The sequence below is a fragment of the Ascaphus truei genome, chromosome 4, assembly GCF_040206685.1.
Source record: "Ascaphus truei isolate aAscTru1 chromosome 4, aAscTru1.hap1, whole genome shotgun sequence".
NCBI classification, from domain to species: domain Eukaryota; kingdom Metazoa; phylum Chordata; class Amphibia; order Anura; family Ascaphidae; genus Ascaphus; species Ascaphus truei.
The window spans coordinates 255,145,953-255,160,544 of record NC_134486.1 but is presented as its reverse complement, the minus strand read 5'-3'; the positions used below and the strand labels follow the sequence as shown (position 1 = coordinate 255,160,544).

Sequence of the window (14,592 nt, the reverse complement as noted above, 5' to 3'; positions counted from 1 at the left end):
TTTGCCCCAGTTTTGGAAGGCTTTTGATTTTCTGGGAATATGTGAGCACCTTTTTCTATTTCACCCAATTCACAGAAATCCTACAGCTTCCAGTACCTATTGCACTATGCATTGTTATTTGTTTTTTCTTGTTCTTTCTGGATACCATTTGCGCTCTCCCATTTTGGGTAACGTACATTTGGAGAAGTGGTGGAACGGTTCTTTTTAGGGGTTTGAGCTACAGCAACATTATTTATTTGTATGTATATGTTCTTCTATATTATGCACTAATATATTTAATCTTTTTCATATATCTAAATAGTTATATATGGTTCACTATTTAATATTTGTATCACATCACTTTGTTACACTTTCTAATTTTCATGCACTTTAGTATGTATCACTTGTGTCTGAAAAATACACTTTTTTCTGTGTGTGGTGCCAATTGTAACACTGTTTGAACTATAGTAACTTAAATATTCTTTGGGATACTCTATCATCAAAAGGCCGCGCTTATAGTGCTGGCGACGCGACTGATGACGTCACCCGTCGCCACCAGCAAAAGTTGTAATTTGAAGCGACTGTCGCCAGCGACGTCACCAAAGGGGGCGGGCCGCGGTCTCTGATTGGTTTAGAGACAGTCACATGTGGCGACAGTCTCTAAAAAATCAAATAGACCCGGCTACCAAATTTTCAGATGCGCCGTCGCGCTTACTTTAAGCGCTGGCGACCGAGTCAATTGATTTGTTTTGCAGCGACGTGCCGTCACGGGCACTATAAGCGCAGCCTAAGTATTACTCACTAAGAAATTCAAAGAAGCAGCAACCACAACAATTGTGTTAACAACATGTTTTAATAAAGGCTAGAATACTTGAGCTGGTGAAAGTAGTTATTTGCATCAAAATCAGGAAGGCAGTTCCAGTATTTCACAGAAACTAAATACTTTTAATAATAATGACGGATGATCAGATGGGGGTCAGGATCATCCTAGTGAAATCACAGCAAATCTTTACTGTGCACCTGAGTACCACTGGACATCCGTGATTGTGACCATGTCATTGCTTTGGTAGCTAGTACACAATCGTGACCCAACCCCTAGAAAACGTGCAAACATAACATGACATATCGTCTGCCTTGGCACAAGAGCCCCTGGCCGCCATGCCATTCCAGATAGCTCATAAGGGCAGGGTAAAGGTTAAAGCTCCAATTCATTATTTACATTTAAGAGATATTTTTGAGTTGGTCACAAAGTACTCATTTCAAACAACGATTAAAGAAATGCTACAGGATATAAAATTCTTTGTCCACATGGAGGGGGGTTGGGAGTATGTTTCTTTGGACAACAGTGTAACTGGGAACTAATATACTGTATACTGTATGTATAAATTATTTTAAATCCCAAAGTCTGCAGTGTGTCATATACTGTAGATGCACAATATTGTCATGGATACAAACACAATGTTTATTTGTTTGTTTATTTAACTAAGACCTAGGGCAAACTGTGCTCTTTATATTTCATTGTGATATCAGCATGATTTATATCTAAATGGTTTACTTTTATGGGCATGCATTTTAAAAAGATCTGAAATTTTATCTCTTCGTTGTACAGTAAGTTGTCTTATTTCTATCGGTCTTACCAGCTGTTTGGAAGAACTGTGGGCTGGAAAAATAAACTGACTGCATGTTTGTTAACTCGGTAAAAGGAACTTTTTCAAACACACATTCAGTATTGTTTCCTTTTTTTTTTTGTCTTTTTGTCTTTTTTGTTCTCCTTTTTGTTCTTATTTTTCACTTTTTGTACCTCATTCACCATCTTACTCCTCCTTACGCTATTCTTTATGCCCTATATACTGTATACTTTAAACTGTCCCACAGTATACAATTTCCAGTCTCTCTCCTTCTGCATAGTTCTCTCCCCTCTCCATTCCGTCCCAGGAATCCTACCGTAGCTCTTTAAGGGTGCTGGTCTGACACCTGTGACATTTTGGAGCCATATTAAGTGCATGACATATAGTATAGGACATATTGTTCCCTCCTTTACTTCCAGTCACACTTCTGTTTCACTTGGCTGCGTGTCAGGCTCCAGACTTGGCCACATCCCATGCCGTTCACCATCTCGGTGTGGCAAAGGGGGGGGGGGGGGAGAAGAGAACTAGGAGAAGGGTCGGGAATACACTCGACTGTGGTACAGGTAGCTAATGATGCATATTTTCGGAAGCAGCCAAGCTACCTGGAGTGGCTCAGTGAGTTAATGCACTGACTGATAACAATGACAAGGATTTTGAAACCTGGGAAACTGGATCAAATCACAGTGTCGGCTCCTTGTGACCTTGGGCAAGTCACTTTATCTCCCTGTGCCTCAGGCACCAAAAACATAGGCTAAGCTCATTTTGGGCAGGGCCCGTTCCTGTAACAATCCTATGTGCTGCGTACCGCGCACTATACTGTAATTGTGAAGGGCTTTGAGTCCTATTAGAAGATAAGCACTATATGTAATAAAGTTATTACTTTAATCTTATTCAGACATTGTATATGAATATGTGGAAATGGACTATGCCAAGGAAATGTAAATTTGCTTCAACATTTTTCTCCTATAACATTTCCCAATTGTTACCGTTCTTGGCTACCTGAAATGCACCATTGTACATGAGTTGCCCATAATGTTATCACAAATAAACGTAGACTTTATTTTATTAAATGCAATGCGAAGTGCATACAATATGTAGGTAATAACTTGCATATTTACATGAAGAGGATGCACCTTTTCCCCAGGATTCATTATTTACTATTGTACAGTATTTGCTTCCTATTTACTGATGCATATAGAAGACACCTTTCTGTCTTTGGAGCGATGGAAACTCTGCACAGCAAACATGTTTTTCCTGTTCCAGCCATCCCATTGTCTCTTGGGGAAAACAATACTGCACTTTAAATGTCTCATTATGTTGTTTTTCTACTGCTCTACACTTCTGGAAAAAATAAAACCGCACTGGTTTGCTTTTAAAGCGGCATGCATCAAATACTAATATCACTTGTGAGCACATTCACATGTCACAGACAGGTCGGCAACCTGCTTTTTCCACTGCTGCCAGGGATTCTGAGAAATAACCGACAAATGAGCACACAATGTCACCTTTTGAAAATCCATTTTAACATGGAGCCCTATGAGCTTATGACTACCGCATTGCACAGCTTTTCAGCACAGCCCTTAACGCAACAAATCCAAATCTTATACAGTGCACCGCATTTAACATTTAAAAAAATTACCTACCAATTATGTCACGCCAGATTAGTTTTATCTCCAACCACTTTTGTCTGATTCCCCAAAACGTTACATTTTTCTCTTAATTTCTTTTATTGGCATTTTATTTATTAAATAATTTTGCATAAGTGAGAATAGATAAGTCAGTTTAGCCTGACGTTAACTGGGCTTCAATTCACACCCGGATAGTGTGTCTCTGTGTGTACAGGTATATGTGTATGTCTCTTCTATCCTATCTATCCTATCTATCCTATCTACTGTATCACCCTGAAAATACTTGGCAGAGCCACCTTTTTCAGTCTAATTTTTACCAAGTGGGAGTACTCGTGAAGACTCTCATTAGCAGTGTAGATATTATGTTCTCACTTGTTGTTGCTAAAGATTGTGCTTGGTTGCTATTGCCATTTGTTAGTAATGACAGGCTTTTTTTTTTTAATGAATGAGTGGCACACAGTGTTATATGGTGATAAATTAGAGAGCATAACATTTAATGGATCCTATTCCCTTAGTTTGTAAGTGCATATTAAAGTGCGTCTGGGAAATGGGTCTTTCACCTATTACAGCAGCCATCTGGGAATTTTGCAGATGCCGTAGAAAATGGCATGCTGTGAGTATCATCCCACTCCATTTCCATTGATAATCAATAGTTTCTTAGATCATCTTCACAATAACATATACTTTTTTATATGTATATTTTGAGTCTGTCAAAGTCAGCTGGGAATCCATAATCATTACTAATTGTATGCATCCCTGCTAACCATGCCAAAATATAGCATCCACAAATAGAGGTAATACTGTAGTATGTGAAAACCTGTAATACTTGGGGAGATACAGCAGTGAGATGAAATAGCCTCCTTAAACTTGGTGGATGTTTTGACGCAGATTGATGAGAAAAAGTGAAGCATAGAGAGACACAGTTTGATACATAGCATTGTAATCTGTCATGTAACTTCTCCTTTCGACACTCCCCAATTTGCAAGTTGATGCATGTGGGGGAAAAAGTAGAACAAGGCATTTGATCTAATAATGCAAAATGGTGCAAGATGAAAATAACGTCATTTTGTATAAGGTTTTGCTTCACAGTTACGTTGATACGTACTGTATTTTCCATTTGTTAACTTTTGTTATTTACATTGGACTTGTGTTAAATTAACAATTCAAGTGGGCAACGTATTATTATTCATTTTTTTTTTTTTATTTTTTTTTTTAAACAAAGGTTTGCAGAAGTGGGTCTCTGGAGCTGAACCCAATTAATTTCAGCTCTGGGACCGCCTGATTCTGGAGATACTTCCACAGGGCGTGCCAGTAGCTGCTCAGCTAGTGGGGATCACATAATGGCCACTTTTCAAACCTCCCGTTCCCTGCGGGACAATAGGAAGCCATGAAATCACCCGGAGCGGCTTCCTATTAGTACATATGATGCAGGCACTTTAAAAAGCGGAGAAATGCCGGCACCCCCTTCAGAGGTATCTCTGGAAACGGGGGGTCCCCAGAGCTGACATTGCTGGTGTTCAGCTCCAGAGACCCCCTGCTTCAATCCTATGTTATCCCGCTTGGATTGCTCCTTTTGGAGGTGATGTTCCTCCTACTTTTCCCCTACCCTTTTTCTTTACAGGGTGGGGACCAGGCTGTTCCCAAGCCAAACACCACTATTTATTTATTTATTTATAAAATGTTTTACCAGGAAGTAATACACTGAGAGTTACCTCTCGTTTTCAAGTATGTCCTGGGCGTAGAGTTAAAATGACAAATAATACATGGTTACATAAGTGAACAGGGTATACAAGACATTGCATGCACAGTTAAAGATAATATATATTATAGGCGTATGTAACAGTTACAGACCAGATTAAAATATGAGACAGCATTAGATTTGAAAGAACTTAAACTGGTGGTGGCAGTGAGAGTCTCCGGTAGGTTGTTCCAGTTTTGGGGCTAATTTACAGCTCCAGGGACGCCCTGGTTCGCGAGATATTTACCGGTGAAGTTACCAGGATTAAATTTAACTCTGCTATAGACAAACCGATATGTAAACTGTTAAAACTTTTAATTATGTTTGTTTGCTAAAATATCTTTTAAAAATAAGAGGTATAGGCATAGTAGAAATCGCGGGTTTGTTTGCAGGACAGTATAAGAGACCTAAGCAAAATGGTACAGAATTAAAGTCGAAGTATGGTCTTGGATTTTAGAACAATGAATACAATCTTTTATTTTCTATGATTGTTCAGGCTTGTATGGAAATAAGGGAAAGTGTGCTGCAAAAATTGGAAATGCACCCAAAAAAAAGGCCTTCAAATGACCAACCACGGCACTTTTTGTTTTGCAGTTTTATTTTTCTTTACTATACACAACGTTGCATGTATTTGCTTTGTGTGAAGTGTCATACAGTATTTCCAGAAATAGCAAGCGTCTTCATTTTGCATTCATTTGCTGCGTGATTTTTGCATAAAGGTTTTTTAATGGAAAATTATTTTCTTTCTATACAGCTAAGCAGATATGTTGGTTTCGGAGCATGTTGCAATTTGACCTTGTTATTTATCAGTGCAGGCAAAACAAGCATTAAGTACAGTTTTACAGTATACTGTATATAATGACGGGTGTTTACAATACTGCTAACTGTGACTTAGGGCAGGGCGCAACAATTGGTTTATTGGATGAAGAGCTAATGATAGAATGGGAGGAATAAGGAGAAGGTTAAACAGGGTACACCAAAAACCCAGCACTGGATTCAATGCTTAAAAACTCTGTGTACGCGTTTGAGATCAGATCATTGTAAGGAACCCCAACCCTCCCTAATAGCGCGTCTGAGATCAGATGCATTGTAAATTCTTCTGTATTTGGTACAATTTTCAAATTACCTGAAACTTGTAGGAACCCTTGTTGAAAAACATTGCTACAGTATATAGTAAGGAACATTTTGCTTCCAGTGACTGCTAATATTTGTATGAGATACGTTTAAAAAAAAAAAAAAATTTCACTGGGCAAAGTTTAATTTTACACAATAACACGTTAGTCAGAAAGAGCTCTTGCCTTGTTTAAGGTGAAAACTTCTATCACTGTTGACCACTTTACTTGAAGATGGGCAAATATCACTTGCATCTGAACTCATTTAAATATGCAGCCACAATAAGTATGATGTAATATAGCGGTGCGCAAACTGTAGGGTGCGCGCGGTTGCAAGATGTTTTTGGGGGGTCGTGGGCGGTTGCAGAGGTCCTGCGCTCTTCCCCAAGGCATTTAAATTAAATGCCGGGGGACCTCTGCAACCTCTACTTAACGAGGTTCAGCCGGCTTCAAGACGCGTGGCCATAGCAAATGACGCCGCAGGGTCATGTGACTTCATGGTTGCCACGGTAACATGACATCAAATGACACCATGAGTCTCGTGACGTGACGTCACATGACCACCCCGTGGCGTCATATGACGCCGCACGAGGTAAGGGAGGGGGGGCACACTGACAGAGGAGAGCAGCAAATAAAGTTTGCGCACCCCTGGTGTAATAATTGGAGTTGCAAACAATTTTTAAAAGACACGCACTAAAAACAAACAAAAATGTAATGCTGGGGTGTTCCTTGTTGAGATGTTACCTAGCCCCTTGTTCTGAGCAATATAATTTGGTACATTTTGGCAGAAATATAGTAAGAGTTATTGAGCCGCAGCTGAAAAGCTCAATCCACAGCTCCGGAGATTGTGCTGCTGTGGGAGGTTCATGCTTCCAGATTGGACCCCCTGCAGCGATAAACCTCCAGCACTAAGGATGTTGCGATCTCTCGCCTTGCCGTGTTGCCAAAAACAGTAAGTCTTGCTACGTCTGTACTGTGGCAGGTATAAATATAGAGAGTTGCTGCTGCTTCCGACCGTAGATAGTATATACCCTTGGGTAATAAGTATAAAAGAGGTAAGTCAAAACCAATGTGGCTAAATAAACAGGTAGGGGAGGAAATGGACAAGAAGAGGAAGGCGTTTAGATTCTTGACGTCAGAAGGGACGGAGGCATTGTATCAGAATTATAAGGAATGTAACAAAAATTGCAAAAGAAAGTAAGATCCACTCTAAAGTTCTTTAAATACCCTAATAACAAAAAAAATGATAAAAGAAAATATAGGAGCCTTTCAGTGTGAGATGGGCAGGCAGATTATTGGAGATAAGGAAAAAGCAGAGGTATTAAACAAATTATTGTTCAACTATATGCAAATATACTCAGGGACAGTACAGGGAGCTTTCAAAAAAACTTCATCCCAAGGGAAGTAGAAAGGTCGTGAGTCATCCCTTAAGGTTGGAGGAAAGGAGATTTCACCAGCAACAAAGTAAAGGGTTCTTTACAGTTAGGGCAGTTAAAATGTGAAATTCATTACCCATGGAGACTGTGATGGCAGATACATTAGATTTGTTCAAAGAAAGGCTGGACATCTTTTTACCAAAGCTACTTCCAATGTTACAAGAATACACAGTGCAATACCTATATATTCTCTTGAAAAAGGGTAATTTAGTTTAACCCTTTGGCCAAAGCATTGTAAGCCTGCGAGCCACATCAAGGCTCTGTTCGCAGGTCCTAACACTCCCTGGGTTAAAATTCTTGTAAACCTGTATAATTACAGTAAGAATGATCTGCATTGGATCTGTCGTAACCTGACAAAATGAAATTGACCTGCCAACTTGGGATGATGTGGCTCGCAGGCTTACAATGCTTTGGCCAAAGGGTTAAAACTAAATGACCCTTTTTCAAGAGAATATATAGGTATTGCACCCTGTATTTTTGTCACATTAGAAGTAGCTTTGGGCATTTTTGTTTTTTGTTGTATACATTTAGCCACGCCCACTAGCATTCCTTTTGACACTTATATACATCTATATATTATGTGGTAATGTTTGGCGTTTCTCAGAGCTTGTTGGGTATTTGTGTATTTATGGACATCTTTTTAGAAAAGGAAAGGTATACAGGGATATACCAAATAAGTAAACATGGGAAGGATGTTGATCCAGGGAGTCATCCAATTGCCAATTCTTGGAGTCAGGAAGGAATTTATTTTTCCCCTTATGAGATATCATTTGATGTTTTAAGTTGTTGAGAGATATGGGGAACTCAGGAAACTGGTTGGTGTAATATACAAAAAGAACAAGAGAAAAATATATAGTGTAACAATGTTATGAAATGTAGACTGGCTTATTTAATATATCACCCTAAAGGTGTACACTCACTTTTCAGTGTTAAAAACAGCATTTGTGCCCCCCGGGGGAAATCCCTTGATGGTGATGCGGATGTAATGCTGAACAGTTGTATCAGTTCTCTGGTCACCTCAGCAGTTCAGGTGGACGTATTATATCACTTTACTACAGTATTATCACTAGAGCGCCGAGTGATTCTATTTTCACTGTCATTTTCATTGGATGATAAGACACTGGAGTTTTTTGTTTGCTTTCCTCTGGATCAATAAGTAGGTATAGGTATAGGCTAAAGTATCTGTTGTCTCAATTTAGCATAGATTGAACTTGATAGACGCATGTCTTTTTTCAACCTCCTCTACTATGTAACTATATAACTATGTGATGGAAGCAGCATGGCAAATACCATGGAATTCACAACACATGCTTGTTTTGTAGGAGGCTCATGCCTAGCTAATGTACAGCTGTCGCCGTCGTTACCCTGTAACCCGTGTCGCGATGCAGCTGGACATGCATAATGCACTAGAGGGAGAAGGGACTATTGTTTTGAATCAGCCATGCATGGGGAGGTGCTATCAGGCTCGGGAGCACACTGTGAGTTGCAATAACATTGGCTACATCAGTAGCAGTCTCAAGGTTGTTTCACAAAGCAAAGGTTTGTTTGTATGTCAGCACGTTGATACACTTGAGTGATCGCGCCACCGTGAGAACTCTGGCATGTTGGACGACTTCACTTAGAGACTGTGGAAAACCTGGGGGGCTCTTTCATGTCCACGGAGGTCGCATTGCTTGCAAAAAGTCAGTGGATGGGCCAATGTCTACTTTTGCTATATATAAGTGATGTGTGCTTACTTGTATTAAATCAGCACTTTTACTAATTTTTGATGCACTCGTCTCATTTTTTTTTTATTTTTGTTTCACAAAGCAACCTCTCCCTTATTATTATTTATACATTTCATCTAAACCAATTATGTCTTTTGGTGCCGAATTCCCCCAGCTCTAATGCTTTTTATTTGCTGCTTTATGTTCCAGCAAACCAACAGAACATAATGATGTTATTGGTACCATGATGTTGCTGCTTTCTGTTTGGTTGATTTCAGCCATATTGGATTTTTTTTCTTTTATTGGCAAAGAAAAAGCTAAATATTGCTGATGGGCGATATGGGTGTCCTGCTGCTACAAATGGTGTAGTTCAACTCCGGGGGACTTCTCTGTTCAACTTATCCAAAAACAGGGGTCTGCTTGTATGAAGCCTCCAAACTCACAAAATATTATAATGCTCCATTTCAGTTTTTTTAAATTGAAATCTGCTGGTGGATTAAAGATGGGAACAGGATAACCTGTAAATTCTTTTATTTTTGTAAGTAACTTGGAAAGGGACAGTAAGATGTCTTTAGCCATATTTAATCATAGTGGGGACACTTATCCAATGTGAATGATGTTATTTTGTTTGCATGTTATTAGTCACAAATAATATTTACCATGTATGTGCTTTAATTATTGTGTTCACTTTCTGAGGTTTTGAGTCAGAGTAGTAAGTGATCCTTAACCCTTTCTATCAATCTGTTAAGCTGCATTTTATGGATATAGAAATAGATTACATAACTGGTATACATTCTTTGTTTTACAATTTGATGCTGAGACTTGCTACTGTACATCTCACCAAACCTAATAGCTGTATACATGTCCTAAAACATACTCCCCTATTAGCTTTGCAAATTACAATCCAAAAACAAGATTGTTGTACTGTATTTTTTTCATTCTACAGATCATGCAATGGGCACTGCTTTTACCAAGTACATGTTTATGTAACCCTGAAAAGAAAGTGGCAATGATTCATTGCGTTTGTTTGAATGAGCAGTTACATCAGCAATGCTTTCAATCAAGAATTCTCTTTGTGTCAGATAATTGTCTGAGCTGTTTCCATATTAGTTAGAAAACAACTTGGACAAGACCTGGTTTGGGATGAGAACGCCACAAAGGTTTATCTCCCGGTGAGTTGCTTTGGCAATAAATAAACTTCTATTTATAATTCATATTTAAGCTTTTCATACGAGAAACATTGTTGTGGAAAGAAGTGTAGTGGGTTTTGAGATGAATACATGTGCTACTTTTTAACATTACTATTGTATTGCTATATGTTCCTTGTGCTGATGCTATATTTTATTAAATTATTTAATCATTATTGATGACCGAATACATGACTCCAATCTATTTAACAACATGGTAATCTGCTTTTCCATAGTTGGTTCCCAAATCCTTAAGTGTAGACACACAATGCTGCTTTATATTGTGCGTGTCTGCCTACAACACAGATGCACAGCATTCTGTTATTCACAGAAACAACACCACACTAAAATGGAACCGTCACAAACAATACACCTTCCAATTAGCTCCTTTCTAAACAAATCTAAGTAAGCTAAAAGAAAAACGTTGGCTTAACTTGTTTCTTTGGATATTAATGACAAATTACAATTCTGCTGGGCCGCTAAATTGGAAAGATTTTGTAAGTCAGCTATTTCCTTGATATTTAGCCCACCTTGTCCTTAGCAGAGAGCCAATAAAGTTAAGGGAGGTGGGGTGTAGGGTCTCTTGCTGTAAAAGCACTAGTTGAACACACACTGACCTGACAAAAGGCAGTAGCCAGAGAAAATCGTACCCCTCCCAAGTCTCGGCTCACAATGTTTACAAACGAACTAAAAAAAAAATACTTAACAGGTGTCAGATTATGGTAAGAAATGCATCAATCACCCAGATGTAACACAACACAAAATACTGTGCATACTGTGTAACACAAACTGGTTTTGTAATCATGGCGTCAAGAAGGAATGTATATCCAATAGATAGATGCCATTTGTCATATGTTTCTCTGGGAATGTGAAAGCAATTTGCAGCGAGCTTGTCCTTTCAGTGACCAATTACCCATTCTTCTCCTATTGGTTACATTAAAGGATACTATCCACTAATGCTGGATGCACTGGAACTGTTGCCAATAGCCGTACTGGGAAAATTAAGATGTTCACTAATGTTGATTCTAAATGTGCTTTTTCATGGACGTCGACCATGGCAGTCGGCACCAATGGGTAAACTCCACCCTCCAGGTGAGATGGGACAGAAAATAATTATCTGTGAGGGGCTCCTTCCATTAGCCACAAACCACAAAACCTAGGTAGGTTTGTTTTCTTCTAACTAGCTGAGCTTACTGTTTTTTCCTTAGGGATTTATCTGATAGGTTGCAGTTAATTCTAGGGGATCTCTCTAACCTCTCTTCTCCTGAAGTCCCATAGTGGTGGCAGATCAGGAGATCTCTTACTATACTGTAGATCAGACTGTATTGCGAGATCAGCTGCTTTTTCAGACTGGGAGAAGTACTTGGATGATCTCTTGCTATGTTCTTTCAGTACCAAGCTAGTTGTGAGGGCCTGTGTTAGTGGAAGTTTGACACATGTACAGCTTTGCATTACTCATATTGGGCCTGTGCAGGGAAAAGCGGTCCCAAATGTGGCAGTTTTCCCTCCATTTGTTTAATGCGATTGGTTTCATGTGGAAGCCGCAGGCTCACACGAAGTCACGCACTGTATGTGACTAGGGCATCTGAGTGCACATGCAATGCACGCCGCATCTGAACACCGTGGCATTGCACGATTTGTCGGATAAATGCAGAGGACGCATTGACGACACGTGCAGACATGCAAGGGTATTTATTTTTGAAGGGATCCCAATCTTCCATCAGAGTCAGCTGTAAACTAATATGAAGTCTACCTCCTCAAAGGGGTTGCTGGTGAAAATGTCCATGTAAGTCCCTATAGTTCAGTTAGGTCAATTGGAAAAGATTTTTGGTTTCTGATTAGTTGTTTAGTACTTTAGTTACTCTACCGGAGGAAGGTGCTTCTATAGGTTTTGTACTGAAGAAAAAGGCTGCAAAAATATAACATTTGCTCAGCATGTAATAAACCTGCGTAGGCCAATAAGCTGTGTGAGGAATGTTATAAGGCTGCAGCAGGAGAACCTTCTCACCATGTTGTAATTCTAGTCTTGGATGAAAGAGATTGGGTCTTAGAGCAGTGAAGCCACTTCCTCCCATGCCAGAAGCAAAACTCCAAAGTGTTCAAGTTACGCACACACACACACACACACACACACACACACACACACACACACACACACACACACACACACACACACACACACACACGTAGGCACACACACACACGTAGGCACACACACACACACACACACACACGTAGGCACACAAAACTCAAGCAAAAAACAGATACTTATTCCATAAAAATAATGTAGAAATAATAATTACCAGAAGGATGTCCGATAAGAGACAGCACACTGAGGGTTAAATCCAAAACAAAGTCTGTATTGTAGACGAGAGGCATTGCAACCAATGCCTCTCGTCTACAATACAGACTTTGTTTTGGATTTAACCCTCAGTGTGCTGTCTCTTATTATCGGACATCCTTCTGGTGTATGTATGTATGTATGTATGTATGTATGTGTATATATATATATATATATATGTATATATATATATTATAATATATTATATTATAATATATATGTGTGTATATATATGTACACACACATATATATATATATATATATATATATATATTATATGTATATAAATTATATATATATATATATATATATATATGTATATATTATATATATGTATATAATATTATATATATGTATATATATATGTGTGTGTGTGTGTGTGTGTGTGTGTGTGTGTGTGTGTATGTATATATATATATATATATATATATATATATATATATATATATATATATATATATATATATATATATATATATATATATATATATATTGTACCCTCTATTAGTACATTAGAATATTTGCACAGAGAATATATATTAAAAATACTTAAATAAATAACATCTGAGATACTGTACCAGGTCTTAAAGGAGGGGTAAATTGTCGTTAGATCCCTTTATTATACTTGAATGAGATTCTGTAGTTAGTCACCCACCAGGGCGGAGGTAAGTGCAGTAATTGGTGTAACGTAAAACATATATTTTGATAGATTTAGTGCTTTGTTCAAATATCTGCTTATCCTGCCACACAATACAGAATCCAATACCATATAATACACATCAATAAAACACTGCCTATTATCTCAGTTCTTATAGAGCTTAAGTTTGCAAAAAAACAAACCACACAATTATTAAATTGTGTGCTGCAATTTTTAATCTTCATACTACAATATCTTGTAATGTTCTGGTATTATGATAATCTCATACAGTACAAGTACAAGTATAGCTTTTGATTGAATCATTGTAGTTGGCAGAAATTGACTCACAATGATCTTGTAATATATAGGAAACCATTAGCATTATAAACCAGATATTGGATAACTCTTGCCATTAGTAAGATGCAAATTAATGTATTTTATCTGTGGCTGTCCATAAAAACATGCACCTTAAGTAAAATAAAAAAATGCTGCATTAATACTCCGAGTGATGTGAATTCAGTTTTTATTGGTTATTTAGAAAACTCTACATATGACGTTTTTGCATCTGTACCCAAGTGTACAGAGCTTATAAAAGGGGGTGAGCCACATCCGGACCCCTAACCATTCTCTACGGTCTGCATTCTCGTCTCAGCTGCAAGAGCAGCAGCAGAAGAGAGCGCAATGGCAGCCCACCCAGGTGGGTATTAACCTGGAAGCTAGGACCCACCGCAAGTCTGCCAACTTCCGTGTTGTGTATGGGTGGGCTTCCTCCGTCACTGATGCTTTACTTTTGCATCATGTAGGAATTGAATTGGAGGCGGGTGAGAGCGGAGAGGGGGGCTGAGAAGTTTTTGGATTTTCAGCTCAATCCATTTCATACACATGGGTATGCAGTGTTAGAACAAAAGGGTGTTTATTGAAGTTTAAGAAGCTATTTATTGTGGATATTTGCTTGAAGTTCAGGTTGCTGAGAAAAGAGGAATCAAGATTTGCCTTAATTTGCGGTATAAGAAAATGATTACATACTTTCCCACTCCTCAGAGAGGACAGGAAATCTATTTTGTATTATTTCTTGTGTAAAAACCATCAGAAGCATTTAGAGCATTGCCATATTTCTCCAAGTAAGAACATTCAGAATGGACTCACTAAGAACAATTATATCGGCTATAAACCAGGAGATTTGGATTGTTTTCATGGATC

The 14,592-nt window shown here is 38.4% G+C and overlaps 1 protein-coding gene across 4 annotated transcripts in view; it reads left to right on the top strand.

Moving 5' to 3' along the window:
- The window catches only part of ARHGAP18 (Rho GTPase activating protein 18), a 143,099-nt gene that overhangs the window by 61,336 nt on the left and 67,171 nt on the right, over positions 1–14,592 (top strand). The window contains exon 1 of one of the 4 annotated variants that reach the window (XM_075597292.1): positions 10,259–10,399. The exons of the other annotated variants lie outside the window; for them this stretch is intronic. Coding sequence (XP_075453407.1) covers positions 10,371–10,399 — 29 coding nt within the window. The 5' untranslated portion in view covers positions 10,259–10,370. Of the gene's footprint in view, positions 1–10,258; positions 10,400–14,592 lie in introns of those variants that run through there. 4 annotated transcript variants of the gene reach the window in all.